At 45.7% G+C, this 15,595-nt stretch overlaps 1 protein-coding gene across 1 annotated transcript in view; it reads left to right on the forward strand.

Annotated features, from left to right (window-relative positions):
* The window catches only part of SORL1 (sortilin related receptor 1), a 744,876-nt gene that overhangs the window by 376,617 nt on the left and 352,664 nt on the right, over positions 1–15,595 (forward strand). Inside the window, exon 22 of the mRNA XM_085645831.1 lies at positions 3,507–3,680. Coding sequence (XP_085501957.1) covers positions 3,507–3,680 — 174 coding nt within the window. The remainder of the gene's footprint in view (positions 1–3,506; positions 3,681–15,595) is intronic.

Raw genomic sequence — 15,595 nt, forward strand, 5'->3', positions numbered from 1 at the left:
ACTAATTGGCAAGATATGCTCCAGGCCCTTAAAGCAAATGATGGCCGGTCATTCAGGCATATCATTGCACATTGGTCAATTAGAAATATTAACCCTAGAAGAAATAACATCCCACCAGAAAGATAGGAAGAACATTTCGCCAAATTGTACACACAGGACTGCTCTATAAAACAGTCTCTTAATGTGGTAGATGAGTGCCAATGCTCTAAAATCTGGAAACAGGCAGACTGATGAGATCTTTTTAGTTTAGAAGGCACCCATTCTGCATTAATACTTTAAAGGCTTTAGTGGCCCCTAGTCCTGATCGCATACCAGGAGATCTATATAAATCAGAATCCTGGTTGTGGGCTATTTATGTGAATCTCCTATCTAATGCAGTAGCTAAGGGGGGAGAGATCCCGAATACCTGGATTGGGGGCGGAAATAATTCTGATCTTTAAAAAGTGTGATGCTGAATGCCTGTCAAACTACAGGCCTATTAGTTTATTAGATAATCTTCTAAAGATATCTTGTAGTCAGGTTTTAAACAAATTACATGACTGGATGTCAAAAATATGATATTATTCCCCTCCCAGGCAGGAATCCGTGTTAAAATAAGCACATTAGATTGCATTTTTTACTTCTACCTCCTTTTAGTGGAAATATTTCCTGTTGAGTAGTCAAAAACGTTGTGGCATTTTTCGATTTGCGTGCCGCATTCAATCTGATCCCTCGGGAGAACCTCTGAGGAGTATTAGCAAGTATGGGTATTTCCAGTCGCTAAATTGAGTTATTAGCCAGAATGCATGAACAGAAATATGCGCAGGTCAGGTGGGGTGATGGAGGGAAATTAACAAAGTGCATCCCAATTGCAAGAGGGGTTTGACAGAGGCGCATTTTGGTGCTCACCCTATTCACCCTATATATCAACTATGTGGTCAGGGAATTAACCAAGTGGGCTAATGACTCTCCCATCGTGAACAGGGTAAAACACCTATACTTTTGTTTGCAGATGGTTCCTTATTAATTTCTAAAACTCCGATGGGTCTACAGAATCTGCTAAATAAATTCCTTGAGTTCTTCGATGACATGGGTCTGGAATTAAATGCTGCAAAAACTACGTTTATGGTCCTCGGAAACAGAGTTAACAATAGCTGCTCTGTAATTTCTGGAACAGACCGATTGGAACGGGTGTTTAGCTTTGACTATTTGGTTGTGACCCTGTCTGACAAATTCAAGTGGGGTCCCCAAATTAATAAAGGATCATTTTTAATATCACTTGGATCAAACGCTATAATCCGTTTCGGAATAACACATATACACATTCCATTTCACCTGCCCTGAAAGCCTACTGTGCAAAGGCCCAAAGTGCTGCTTTGCATGGTGCAGAATTCGGGGGCAACACGGATACTTATAAGCTTGTTGTAGCTGAGAGCAACTTTATTTGATCATTGCTTTCGGTTCCAGCAAGTACTTCCCTTTTACCGCTCTATTTTGATATTGATATGAAAAGAGCAACTGACCTGACCCAACATAAATCTGGAAGACCCCTGAATTGGCTGATTACAGATACTCCCTGAGAGATGTAAAGGAATTGGACCGTGCCTTGGAGGTTCCTTAGCTAAGATTTATTTACAGATGGTGCAAAAAATTGAGCTTGCTTAAGCTATGAAACTCACCTGAACTAATTTGTAAGGTGGATAAACTGGTTTTAAAATTGACATATTGGTCTAATGTGCGTGAAGAGCAAATTTCCAGGGGCAATTGTCTGAGCAGTTTCTGGCATACAAGCCCACCCCAGCCTTTGAAAGCTATATGGATAGTACACCACCACCTCTGGCTAAGATTTAATATATAATATTTGGAATAGGCTGCTTGCCCTTCCGACCATTCAATGGAAACTGCAGAATAACCATGCCTCTGTTATATCCCTGGCATGTGGCATGAATCCTGAGAGTCCAGATTATATTATGTTTGTGTACCCTGAATATAGTGGCACGCTCAGAAGATGGCTCATGCTGATCTGTTTGACTATGGGGGTAATCCATTGCAGTGAGGTGAAGCGGATATTGATGACTGATACAGCAGGCCCTGTTGTAATTTCTATGAGCTGGTCTTTGTTAAATGTGTGGATAAAACGAGAGAAGATTCTGAAACAATCTTAATTTGCACCAGTACAATATAAAGTACGCCTATTTCATATTGATATAATCACAAACACTATTGCACTATGTATTTAATTTCATCTGCCTCTATTTATTACAGAGGGATACAATCATTAGTGTTATTGTATTGCAGGGAGAAGTGTATGTATGCAGGTTAAATAAGTACCGGTCCACTTTTTATGATAGCTTTTTTTGCACTCTGGCAGTAATATGATATGGTATAGATGTTTACGTAACAACTTGGCCATGTATTCGTGATGATGATGATGAACGTAAAGACCCAATATCTCCATTAAATTCTGAGCCCTAATGGACATCTGGCTAATAAAAGCGATCCAGCAGTACAAGGCACTTTTTAGCAAGGAGAGGAGTACAAGTGATTTGCAGTTCCAGGGCCCATAATAGGCTAACAGAAATACAAACAAATAAGAGGCTCTTTACAGACGTCCCCCAAGAGTCCAAGACCTGCAGGTTTCATGGCTATAGATTTGGGATCAGCTGCGCAAAGCACTTTATTGTATGGAGAGGACAACAGGACACCATGGGTCCTTACGGGGATCACCCCAGGGTACATGTACACGGTTAGGCTCTGCTTAATATCAAGGCATTGAGGGGGGACATTACAGTTATCTTAACCAACCATAAACTGTTGCCACACACACCTGCCAAATGCGCATTAACTAAATCGATTGAATGAAATTGTAATTACTTTAAACAATTGTACAATAAATTCTTTGAACATGTCTCAGCACCAAGATCCGATTAAAGCCGCTGTGGTTGGGACACAGTTTCATTGAAATTTTGAAAGTTTAGGGAAAGGTAGTCCATCTGAGGTTAGTTTCGAGATCTGTGTCCAGCGCAAGAGAGTATAAAGACTGGAAAAATGACACATTTGGCAAATAGTTGGGTGTAATTGCCACTTACGGACAATTTTGCGATCCATGCTTTTACGTTTTTTAATGTCCTTTATTGAATTGTGTCTTCCAAAGTCTGGTTTTATTTCTTTTTGTTTGCTTGAGTTGATAAACTAAACAAACATGAGATGCTACCATTGGACAGATGATGGTGATTATTGTTTAAATTCATTGCACTATGGTGCCGACTAAATTTGTAAGTTTGAACTGTTACTTTTTTTTATAGCACTTGTTTTGTTACTGTTTTTTTTTTATAATTTCAAAAAAGTTGAAGGATTGAACTAAAGTGTTTTTAAATTTTTCGATGACTATATGCATTTATTGGCACACCATGTTATATTTTTCTCTAGTTTTGGGTGGTGTCGATAAGAGGAGTGCATGTGTTTATCAACACATTTGACATCTGGATATTTATCAGTGGTGGATGTATCTATTTTATTCAAAACAGGGCAGAATGCATGCGTTTCAACGCCTTGCAGCTTATTGTGTTTGCCAAAATCCGACAACAGCAGGACTTGCAGATGTCCAGATGACGTTCCCAGCAAGATTTTGCAGTCGGGGGAGCTACAGTGTGATTGCCCACCAGGATATCAAATGAAGAACAACAGTTGTGCCAAAGAAGGTAGGTGTTTTTACAAATCCTTCACATGAATCACACTAGTATGTTTGTGATATGGATAAAGTAGAACATGAGAAATCACAGCTACTCCTGATCCTTCGCCAAAGACTTATTTAGAGCACTTGTATCTTAAAAAGAGCCCATTTCTAAATATGTTTTCACTGGCTTAAATTAACTTACTAAGGCTAGCACCCTTTTATATAGTGGATGGGAGAGTTAGAACTCGTCTCTTCCTTTAAAATTAAAGAACGTGATATACAACTCCTATGAGTGGCGTTGGAGGAGATCCCGCATGCGCAAGCACACTACACTGCAGGGTGGCCTGGGATTACCGGATTTACGCTGATACAATGAGGCGGCCTAGGTGAGTTACATCATAGAATGGCTCCTTGAAAAAACTGGCAAACAGTTTGCTGGCTGCGCCGGTACTTTGAGTCCCTAAAACATCGCTGCCAGAACTTGTCTCACCAGTGACCAGGATAGCACTTGACAATAGGCATGGCCTATCACAGTGGCACAAGCTAACTACCTACCTTTCCCCTCTCAGCCCCTATCAGCGGGAGCACAGGCTTCACACCAAGGTTAAATGAAAGCAATTGCAGCTGATGTAGAGCCCAGGGATGCTTTAGATCGCAAGATGTTTATTTCAAAGGTGAGCCTTGCACATTTAAAAATATCAAGTCAATATACAGCATCCAATAAGGAGTAAAATGATGCTTTCTTCGAATTAGGCACAGGGTTCTATAGGCCTTTGTATGGGAAGGTACTACGATCTTTGAGAGTGTCCTCCAAAGCCTCCCAACCACAAGACTACTAGTATCTCCTATTTATGCATTACTTAGTTAAAAACTGCCCCAAATTAACTTTGCATACCAAGAACAATGGGGAAGGAGCTAAGAACGCCTCTCACCTCCAAACAGTGGAATGATATGTTTGCACAAGCGAACAGTTTTGGCCATCAACCCCAAGGGCGAGAGACTTTATACAAAACGTATACAGATGGCACTGCACAACGGCACGCATGCCCATGATAGAAAATACACAAACGACACATTGCTAGAGGAATTGTTGTGGGGAGTGGACAATTCTCTATTTACTTTGGGCCTGTCCAAAACACGAAGAATTTAGAGCTGATGTTTTATGCATCATGTTGAAAATTGAGGGGGAATCGAACTAGCATCTGTAATCTTAGGTACCACACCCACCTACTCATTACACTCTACCATTGGGGAAACTTATTTCCCACTTGCTCCTAGCAGCCAAACAAGCATTACTGGGCCGATGAGGTAACCACATAGCAGTAACAGCAGAACTATGGGTCCAGCACATATTTGCACATGTGAAAGTGGTATATGAACTCAAAGGCGAGGCGCTCAGATTTAGTGTGGGACCCTGTGCTGCAGTACCTCAGTGAAGACAACAAAGGCCTCTACCTCCCAATCATATTACCAGCATTAGACTTTTAAATAATCAGAAATATGCTCTAGCTATGCTATAACCATAAGCAGGAAGGGGAAGGGGACCCACATAGACTCATGCACTAAAGTCAGTCACTGCAGAAGAGGGGGGTTAGCAGTTTAGGGGAGGGCTCCGGTTGTACCTTATGGGGAATTGTTGAGTAACTGTTTAAAGCGGGAATGCTTTGTCTGAAGCTATGTAAATATATGATTTGTATTTTTATTTCATAATAAATACATAATCTGAAAGAGACTGTAGTTATAGATTCCTTACCTTTAGATTTACCCCCAGGCGTCAGACTGGATCCAGAGATTTTTCTTTAGCAGTACTCCTGCGCGCTGGTAGGTCACATTGGTGGACTCTGAGTTCATCGCTGGCGTCATGGTTGCCGGAATGCCGTTGCGGTGTCTTAGACGTCGCCCCTGCATGCTGACGTCAGTTATTTCTGTTTCCGCGCCAGCCATGCGCAGATCCGGAGAGAGCTACCCCTTAGTCACTTTTTGACTAACATTTTCTTGACTTTTGTCGAATTCTTTTTGAGTCTACTGACTCCTGGTGTACGAGGGATGTCCCATTAACGGACCAGGTTCAAGCCATGCGAGGCCTGTAATCGCCTGATGTCGGCTACAGACGCCCACCTTGTGTGCCTTTGGTGCCTGGAGCGCGCCCCGAAGTCATGCTCAGATTGTCGGGCCATGAATCCCAAGTCTTTGCGGGAGCGGTCCCGAAAGTTGTTGGAGGCCTGGCAGTCTGCTCCACTCGAGGACCCGGTGGAGAGGAAGATCTCGGGACTGGTCGCGGAGCAACCACTATCATTCGTCACCCAAGTCTTCGAGATCTACGGTTAAGTTGAAGCACAAAAAGAAGGCGAAGAAGCAGCGTCGCTTTTCGCCTTCTCCCTGTCGGTCAGCCGACACGACGTGAGACCCGGAGCATCGTGGTTCTTCAGCTCTGTCTTTGGAGCCTGCTCCAGGGACGGCCCCAAGTTTCCCCCCTTTTCCCGGTGCTGGATCGTCCCCTGCCCAGCTTCGAGCTTTCTACAAAGCGCTTCATGGCATCTTTAGGCAGCCCGACTCCGCTGGCGCACCTTCGGGCCCTGTGGACTCAGCTGGGGGCCCTGGGACTTCGATGCCGGTGGTTCCGGCCCCGTAGGATCTATGCCTGGATCTGGATCGCATGGTACCTTCCCGGCGCCTATCCCGATGACGACGCTCCAGGTGCCGGACGTGCCCCAGACCGGCGCCAACCCTGGTCTCACCCCCGACTTGGACACGGCGCTGGACTGACATCAGCCGACGTCGGGACTGGTCCTGGTGGGTACTTTTGTGCCTCTGTTCATCTCTGGTGTTCCTTTCAGGCCTGACTGGCAACCAGAGGAGTGTGAGGAGAACTGGGAGGGATCTGTGGACCCTTTAGCTGACCAGCTTGATGAGTTGGACTGGCGAGAGGCCAGTGGTCTGGGTACCTCCCCAAACCTTGGTATGCTTTCTCCCCCTACCGTGGCTACGAAGGAGGGAGCGTCATATGCAGTGGTGTTGCTGCGTAGGGCAGCTGATGCCTTGGGCCTGGAGCTTCCTACGGGGGCAGTCAGGACTAACCTCCTCACAGAGGTTCTTCCACCGGCGGCGGCCAATTCGCACCCCCTTCTGCCTTTTAATGAAACCCTCACGGATGTCCTTCTGGGCACTTTGTCCAAGCCCAGAACAGGGGCTCCTGTGGACAGGAAGATTGCCCAACGCCACCACCCGGGCGACCCACTTTTCCTCTCCCAGCACCCGACCCCCAAGAGATTGGTAGTCCAAGTCTTGTCCTCTAAGGGTGCATTCCCTACTGCAGATAGGGAAACCAAGAAGCTGGACCATCTTGGGAAGAAGATGTTTTCTTCCGCCAGCTTAGCGCTGAGGTCGGTGAATACCGCATACCTCTTGGGCCGATATACCCATACAGTGTGGTATACAGTTGCGCAGGTGCTGCCACAGTGCCCGTAGGAGGCCCAGGCTATTCTCACCCCCACAGTGGAAGAGGGTAGAAACGCAGCAAAATTCACCATCAATTGTGGGCTGGATACCGCTGACTCACTGGGCAGAATGGTTTCCACGTCAGTAGCCCAGAGGCGCTACAATTGGTTGAAGACGTCTGGTTTCTCTGGGGATGTCCAATCCACGTTACTGGACATGCCCTTTGATGTCTGTCACCTTTTTTTTTGACAAGGCAGACTCGGCGCTCAAGCGCTTCTAGGATTCCAGGGCTAAGGCCAGATCCTTGGGCCTCGCGGCGACCTCTCATCCCACACAGTCTGCTTTTCACCCATTTCATGGCTACGGAAGGGGTGCCCCACCACGTTCGACCCAGTCTACCCACCAGTTCACACAAGCTGCTCAGCCTGTGCGTGGCCGCTGACGTGGGACCCAGCGATCCGGGTATGGGGGCTAGTGGGCGGGCCCCCCCCCCCGCAGAAGCCTCCAAACCCTTCTAGTCCGACCTTTCAGGGCCACCAGAGACCAGTGGGCGGCAGGATTCGCCATCACCTCCCCCACTGGCATACCATCACGTCGGACAGGTGGGTTTTGCAGATAGTCCGGGGCTATTCCCTCCCCTTCAAGACTACCCCCCCCCCTCCCTCCATGCCACCATCCTTCCATTGCTAGTCAGAGGATCATATGGTAGTAAGGTAAAACTTCCCTTGGATTGATCCAAAAAGAACCTGAATTAAACAACTTGCATACCATTCGCACATACACTCTCAACACTTATACTGTCCATACCATCCGCTAAAGATGGCAATCATATACCCCAAAACGAGATGTAATGTTAGTAAATGATTTATTCTTCAATAAAAATTGTAAAAAACAGAGTTAAAATGCAATCCGGAGTTTATACAACACTTAATCAAGTTCATTCATAATATATGATGAAATACCGCTGTATTACACAAAAATATAAAATTCTTAAAAATACATGCTCAAATAAGTACATAAAACAATACGGAAAAAGTATTTGGAGACCCTTTTGCACAATCCTACATAGGTTGTTGCGTAAACGGATCCAACTTCAATAATAAAATAGAAAAACTGGTAGAATAGCACTATATTCCTTGCAGACATTCTAATGAGTTGATTCAAAACATATTGGCGACGACGCGTTTCGGTGGTTGCTGTAACTGTTTTAAAGACCACCTTCTTCAGGACTTTCAATCAAGGATTTATTCCTCCTCCAAATCTTTTTGTAAATATTATTTGTCTATACAGAAAGGGACATGCAAACACAGCCTTTTTTAGGAAATACCGTTCTCTTTTAAACTAGTAAACATTTTATAAACACTCTCCTTATTTTATATCATGAATAACTCGATCTCATACAGTATAATTAACATCAATTTATTTTTGATTGTTTGATCAATAATCCTTTCCACGATACATCTCTATTTATAGGTAATTGGTGTCTCCCCAATTAAACAAGACGCCCCTCTCACATTCATATCCTATACTCACTGGGTTTCAAATAACATACACATCTCGCTAACCGTTTAAAAAAAAAAAATGATGTCAGGATTGAAGGCTTTTCAATGGCCTCTGTCGTAGAATGGCCTTTGTAAATTGGCCTGATCGATGTGGGCAAACAGTTTCTGGAAATTCAAGATTTTTAATCTCCTATCTTGATATTATACTTTATCTTGCCCTGCCTTTCAGTTGTGGAAAGGATCCTTTTTCAGAACTGTTTGCCCACATCGATCAGGCCAATTTACAAAGGCCATTCATCATCTTTTAAGAATGTACTTGATTAAGTGTTGTATAAACTCCGGATTCCATTTTAACTCTTTGTTTTTTACAATTTTTATTGAAGAATAAATCCTTTACTAACATTACATCTCGATTTGGGGTATATGATTGCCATCTTTAGCGGATGGTACGGACAGTATAAGTGTTGAGAGTGTATGTGCGAATGGTATGCAAGTTGTTTAATTCAGGTTCTTTTTGGATCAATCCAAGGGAAGTTTTACCTTACTACTGATTTCAGTGCCCTGTTCCCTTGGACAGTGGGTCCACCTCTCTAGTTTTACACACAGGAGGATCATTTGGCCCTTCTCCGCCAGAAAGTTGCAGATCTCTTGGCCAAGGGAGCTATCGAAAGGGTCCGTCTGCCAGAAGTAGGTCGTGGTTGCTCCTTCCACTACTTTCTGGTACCCAAGAAGGACAAAGGCCTGCGTCCTATCTTAGACCTCAGGTCCCTCAACCGCTTCCTCCGAAAGGAGAAGTTCAGGATGCTCACGTTGGCTCAGGTCCTGTCTGCCCTCGACCCCGGAGACTGGATGGTAGCGTTGGACTTGCAGGACGCTTATTTCCATATCCCTGTCCAACCGTCCCACAGGCGTTATCAACGGTTCACGGTGGGCCACAAGCTTTTTCAGTTCCCTTTTGGCCTTACCAGCGCCCCTCAGGTGTTCACGAAAGTGATGGGGGGTGGTCACAGCTCATCTACGCAGATAAGGGGTTCCAGTCTTACCCTATCTAGACGACTGGCTGTTAAAGGCGAGTTTGCCCCAGGCTGTCCTCTCCCACCTCCAGACTACGGGGGACCTCCTGCATTTGCTAGGGTTCACTATCAACGTGCCAAAGTCACACCTGACTCCCTCTCAGAAGCTCCTTTTCATCGGCACGGTCTGGATACGGTGCAATTTCGGGGGTATCCTCCCGAACAGCGAGTTCAAGATATTCAGACTATGATACTGATGTTTCATCCTCTATTCCGGGTTTCGGTGAAAATGACCCTGAGGCTGCTGGGCATCCTGCATCCTGCTGGTAGATCATGCCAGATGGCATATGCAGGCTTTGCAGTGGGACCTGAAGTTCCAGTGGGGGGCAGCATCGGGGTACTCTTTCCGACGTTGTCCAGATCTCAGAGGGGACTGCACGTCAATTCCAGTGATGGTTAACGAACCAAGATTGGGTTAGCAGCAGATCGCTCTCCCTTCCCCAACTGGAATTAACAGTGGTGACCGATGCGTCACTCCTGGAATGGGGCAGCCACATGGGAGAGGCAGAGATCAGAGGGCTCTGGTGTCCGGCGGAGTCCGGCCACAATAACAAGCTTCCGGAACCCCCGGCGATTCGTATGGCACTGAAGAGATTCCTTCTCTTTATCAAAGTAAGTGTAGTGCAGGTGTTCACAGACAACACCACAGCCATGTGGTACTGCAACAAACAGGGTAGGGCGGTGTCCTGGACCGTAGGTCAAGAGGCTCTAAGCATTTCGACATGACTGGAACATCAGGGCATGTGGTTCAACACCTGGCAGGTTATCTGAACGCCAAGGCAGATGAGCTCAGCCGTCTGTGCGTGAAGGATGACGAATGGCGTCTTGGCTCGGAGGTGGTGCAAGGTCTCTTTCACAGTGCGGAGAGCCTTGGTTAGATCCGTTTGCCACCGAAGAGAACGCACACTGTCAGCAGTCTTGCGCGCTGGATTTTCAAGGTGGCACTCGCTCTGCAAAGCTTTTTGTCACAGTGGAGTAGCGGTCTCCTGCAGACTTTTCCGTCTGTACCACTTCTGCCCCGAGTGCAGAAGATCAAGCTCGACCGGGCCGAAGTCATTCTTGTGGCACCGGACGGGGCACAAAGTCTGGTACCAGGAGCTCTAGAGCATGGCCATCGATCAGACTGCCTGTTCGGGAGGATCATTTGTCGCAGCAGCGGGGGACGGTCCTCCACCCAAACCTGTCCAGTTTCCACCTCCTTGTGTGGAGATTGAGCGGCGGCAGTTGACAGCTTTCATCCTACCACCCCAAGTCTGTAATGTCATCTTGGCAGCCAGGTGTCCCTCCACCAAGTCTGTATACGCCTGTAAATGGAACACATTTGTGGCATGGTGCGCAGCAAAGGCTTTGGAGCCCCTTTTTGTCCCCCTTTCGGAGGTACTCTTGTCCATCCTCTTTCTAGCCCAGCAGGGCTCTACCCTGGGCACTCTTAAGGCTGCCTTTCAGCCATTTCTGCCTTTCTTCACCTTCCTGATCAGCCTTCTCTTTTCAAGTCTCCGATTGTAAATAGATTTCTGAAGGATATTACTCATCTCTTTCCTCCTTCTCCTTTCGTAATGCCCCAGTGGAACTTAAACCTTATCTTGACATTCCTTATGTGCGCTCCCTTTGAGCCTCTACATAACTGCCCTATCAGGCTCCTTACTTTGAAGACTGTCTTCCTTGTCGCCATCACCTCTTCCCGCAGAGTGAGTGAGATTCGAGCTCAGTCCTCAAAACCTCCTTTGCTTGCTGTTCACCCAGACAAAGTAGTCCTTCGCACACGGGACTCGTTTCTTCCCAAAGTGGTTACCTCGTTCCACATAGGATAGACCATCACTCTGCCCACGTGCGCTGTCTTTCTATCTTGACCGCACAAAAGATTTCCGGGTGAATGATCAACTCTTCTTTGGATATGTGGGTGCCAAGAAAGGTCGGGCTGCGCAAAAACGCACCATCTCTCAATGGGTTTTCCTATGCATTCAAATCTGATACTCTTTGTCAAAGAAGGAATCCCTGGTGGGATTGCGTGCCTACTCTACCAGGGCGACGGCAGCTACTACTGCCTTGGGGCATGGAGTTCCACTCCTTGACATCTGTCAGGGGGCCACATGGGCATCGCTGCACACGTTCACCAAGCATCTTTGCCTGGACAGCCAAGTCAGGAGAGATGGCTACTTTGGCCGTTCTGTTCTCCAGGACTTTCTGGTGTGAACTTAAGTTTGCAGACCTGCCTCCGGGGTTGGCATTGCTGGGGTATCTATTCTAAAGGTAAGGAATCTAGAACTACAGTCTCTTTCAGATGTACGAGTTTCTTACCTTTGGTAACTATCTCTCTGTAAGAGACCTATGTAGTTATAGATTCCTTACCACCCCACCCATCCTCCCCGTTCTGTGAACTGACTTCTAGGGATAAGGACTCCCTTCCAGGGCCCTAGTTATGTGCACCGGTGGTCAGTGTCTTAAATGGCTCTGCGCTTCTGGCGTGGAAAGTCGTGTCGGAACTGACATCAGCATGCAGGGGCGGTTTCTAAGTACACACCGTGATGTCATTCCGGTGACCATGACACCAATGACGAACGTGGAGTAAACCAATGCCATCTACCGACGGAACAGCTAAAAAAAAAATCTCTGGATCCAGTCTGACACCTGGGTGTAATTCTAAAGGTAAGGAATCTATAACTAGATATGTCTCTTACAGATACATTGTTACCGAAGGTAAGTAACTTGCTCTTCGTAGCATGTGTTGGCCGTAGATGCATATGCTTAGCATACCCCTGACACCTGGGGTTAGGCTCGGACGTTTGCAACGTTTTCAAATCACAAGATATGCTGACTCCGCCTATAGTCTGTATTGCCCATGGTTATCAGCTCCTTCGTTAGATTGTTTTTTTCTGCTATCAGGTTTGGACGTCCACCTCAAAGCTCCATGACTGAAGCTTTGATTCCTACTTTGAGGCTTTACCAGCACCCACGTTCATCACCCTTCGATGGAAGATTTAGCAGCGACAAACACCTACTGGTTTCCTTCAATTATTTTGATCCGCCTGCCTGGGTTCATCTTGGTTTGACTTCAGTTTCCATTTATGCCACCGTCCCCTTCCACTCGACAACTGAGAGCGATGGAAAAGATGGCTTTCAGTATCTGCCCCAAGCACTCGGCCTGCAATCTCGGCTTATCCCCGGAACACGACAAGGTGTCATGTGAGGCATGCTTCGAATTTCAATTCAGGAAGATGCTTCAGCAACAGAGCGAAGTCGCTGGACCTACTCCACCATGCAGGTGCACCAAACCGGCGATGTGTGCGATATCTTCGGGGAGCAGTCGATCGAGCTGGAGGATAAACTTGAGGATGCAGAGGCCACAGGTTGTGCCTATGGACATCCCATACTGCCTGCCAGTAGCACCGACCGCTCTGAATCTGACCCTGATCCGTCGACATCAGAAGGGCATGTGAGTATGTAGGCGAAAACCGTGCAGACTCCTACTAAACCATCCAAGATGGCTCACGGAACCCCACTTCCCTCGGGCCATGGCGGTATCGAAAGCAAGCAAAGGAGCAGACTTGCGTCCATCCACTTACATAACCTTCCACAGGTGTTAAAAAAGCCAAAGGTATCGAAAGTTGTCTATGTGCCGGTATCTTAAAAAGCCAGCTTCCATGCTGAAAAAACACCACAAGGCATCGGAACTGAAAATATCCTCTTCGAATCTGAAGATACCCTCTGCGCCCAAACCCGGTCAGATGCACAAAAACCCATTGAATATCCTGTTGGTGCCGAAAATGCCCTTGGCTCCAAAAATGCCAACAACATCATCGGAGCCCAAACAGCGGCATGTGCAGCAGATTCTTGAGAAACTTCAAGGCAGGCTTGATAGGAAACAAAAGACTTTATTAATCCAGACACAAAAAGGGTAGTGGCAATCACTCCTCCCACCAAAGGACACACTTCCTGAAAGGAAGAAAACCTTTAAGGAAGAGATCACGGGCCAGATCCACCCAAGGCTTGAGGAAAAAGTGTAAAGACAGCCACACTAGCCCTAACCTTTTTCCTCTAACTCCACCACCTACTTCAATATGTTTATCTTCTCCTCCACCTGTCCTTCCTGTATTACCACCACCTACAAAATCACCATGGGATCAATATGACATAGACCCTGTCGATGGCACTGATCCTGACCTATACCTCTTTAAACACTCACCGCCAGATGATACAACAACCTACCATGAGGTCCTTAGTAGGGATGCACATTATGTTAAGGTATCATAAGGTGGATCGCCACGCGTTACAAGATGAGGATGATTTTTCACTGGAAACTCTAGATAAGTCTCCTAGACAAGAACAATTCTTTCCCATGCTAAAGGGGATGCTTAAGTCCACAGGGATAATATTTAAGCAACCAGTCAAGTCTAGAGTATTAACACCAAAGGTGGACAATAATTACAAGCCATGTACCTCTGATCCTATCTACATCTAAGATCACATTCCCCCTGATTTTGTGGTGGTTCTCACTGTCAGAAAAGGGTCCAATTCTCGGTTCGGTTCAAAATCTTTATTCGATTCATACAATGAATCATAAAAGCACAAAGTTAAAAAACCATAAAACACACAATTAAGATGATCCATCTATAAAACAATAATTGTAATTTAAAAATCCATCATACAGCATAAATACAAATCCCATGGCAAAATACAGTCCTACAGCTAAATTATCCATAGCGTTTCCTAATCTGGAGTGAGACTCGTATGAAATTTAACATGGCACAACAAGTTTCAACAGAAGATAATGACAACAAGTAGTCGTAGCCTTCTTTATATGTACATGGTTGCCGCCCCTTCAGGATAGGCTTAATAAATCTAATCCTTGGTTCCTGATATAAAGAACAAAAGAGGACAACATGTATGGTACTTTGGCTAACTCTGTCATTGCAAGGACAAGGGGGTAGCCTCTCACACCAGCCCCCTTGTTTAGGAAAGGCGAAGAGAAAATGAAGGATATTTAGCCTAAATCTCGTAAAGTAAAACCGCCATTGGACATTAGTTGTGAAAGTTAGATAAAACTGATGCTGTAACTTAGGTACATAACTAGTTGGGCCTCCCAAACAAGGTGTGTCTAAAAATTTCCAATAACTTGCTTTAATTTGGGTTTTTATGTTTCCCTGAATATTCTCATGCACTGGAGATGCTTCTCCAATGGCTAAAGAGAGCAAAAAATATGATGCAGCAGGAAAACATGTTGCCGCACAAGCAGCCAACCACCTCCGTATAGCCAATTCTTTAGGCTTACTTTCCTGCTATTTTAGAGCACTACTCCAGCATTTTCCAGAACAATATCAGCAGAAAGGGGCTCAGCTAGGGGATGAAGTTAAAACAATGTGCACTAGACTCGGCCGATACAAGTGAAAGGTAGGTGAATACATGCATCATTATTAGGCACCATGCATGGCTTAGAGTTTCTGGTTTAAGCCTGATGTCCAACAACATTTTCTTAATCTACCTTTTGACGGTGAGCATTTATTCGGACCACACATAGATGAAATGTTGGAAAAAATCAAAAAAGACACTGACACTGCCATATCCATGGGTGCACTACAGATTTTTCAACAAAGGGACTCCTTTCGGGGAGGACAATATAGAGATGCATCAGGACGCGGCACATCTACAGACACAGGCAGTGCTCTAAAGCAGCAAGGTTCCTACTAGTCTTAATGCACCAGAGGGACTATAGGTCACTTTGCAAAAATAATAGAGGCAAGGGTCGTGGCTCTGCCTCTAAAAGCATGATTTCCACTAAACAGTGACCCACTGAGCCTCCTCCCTTAACATTTAACACCAGTAGGGGGGCGGCTGCTACAGTTCCACCAACACTGGTCACAAATTACAACAGATCAGTGGGTCCTTTCCATCATATAGGATGTGTACTGCCTAGAATTTACAGCTGCCCC

The sequence above is a fragment of the Triturus cristatus genome, chromosome 3_1 (assembly GCF_964204655.1).
Source record: "Triturus cristatus chromosome 3_1, aTriCri1.1, whole genome shotgun sequence".
NCBI lineage: Eukaryota > Metazoa > Chordata > Amphibia > Caudata > Salamandridae > Triturus > Triturus cristatus.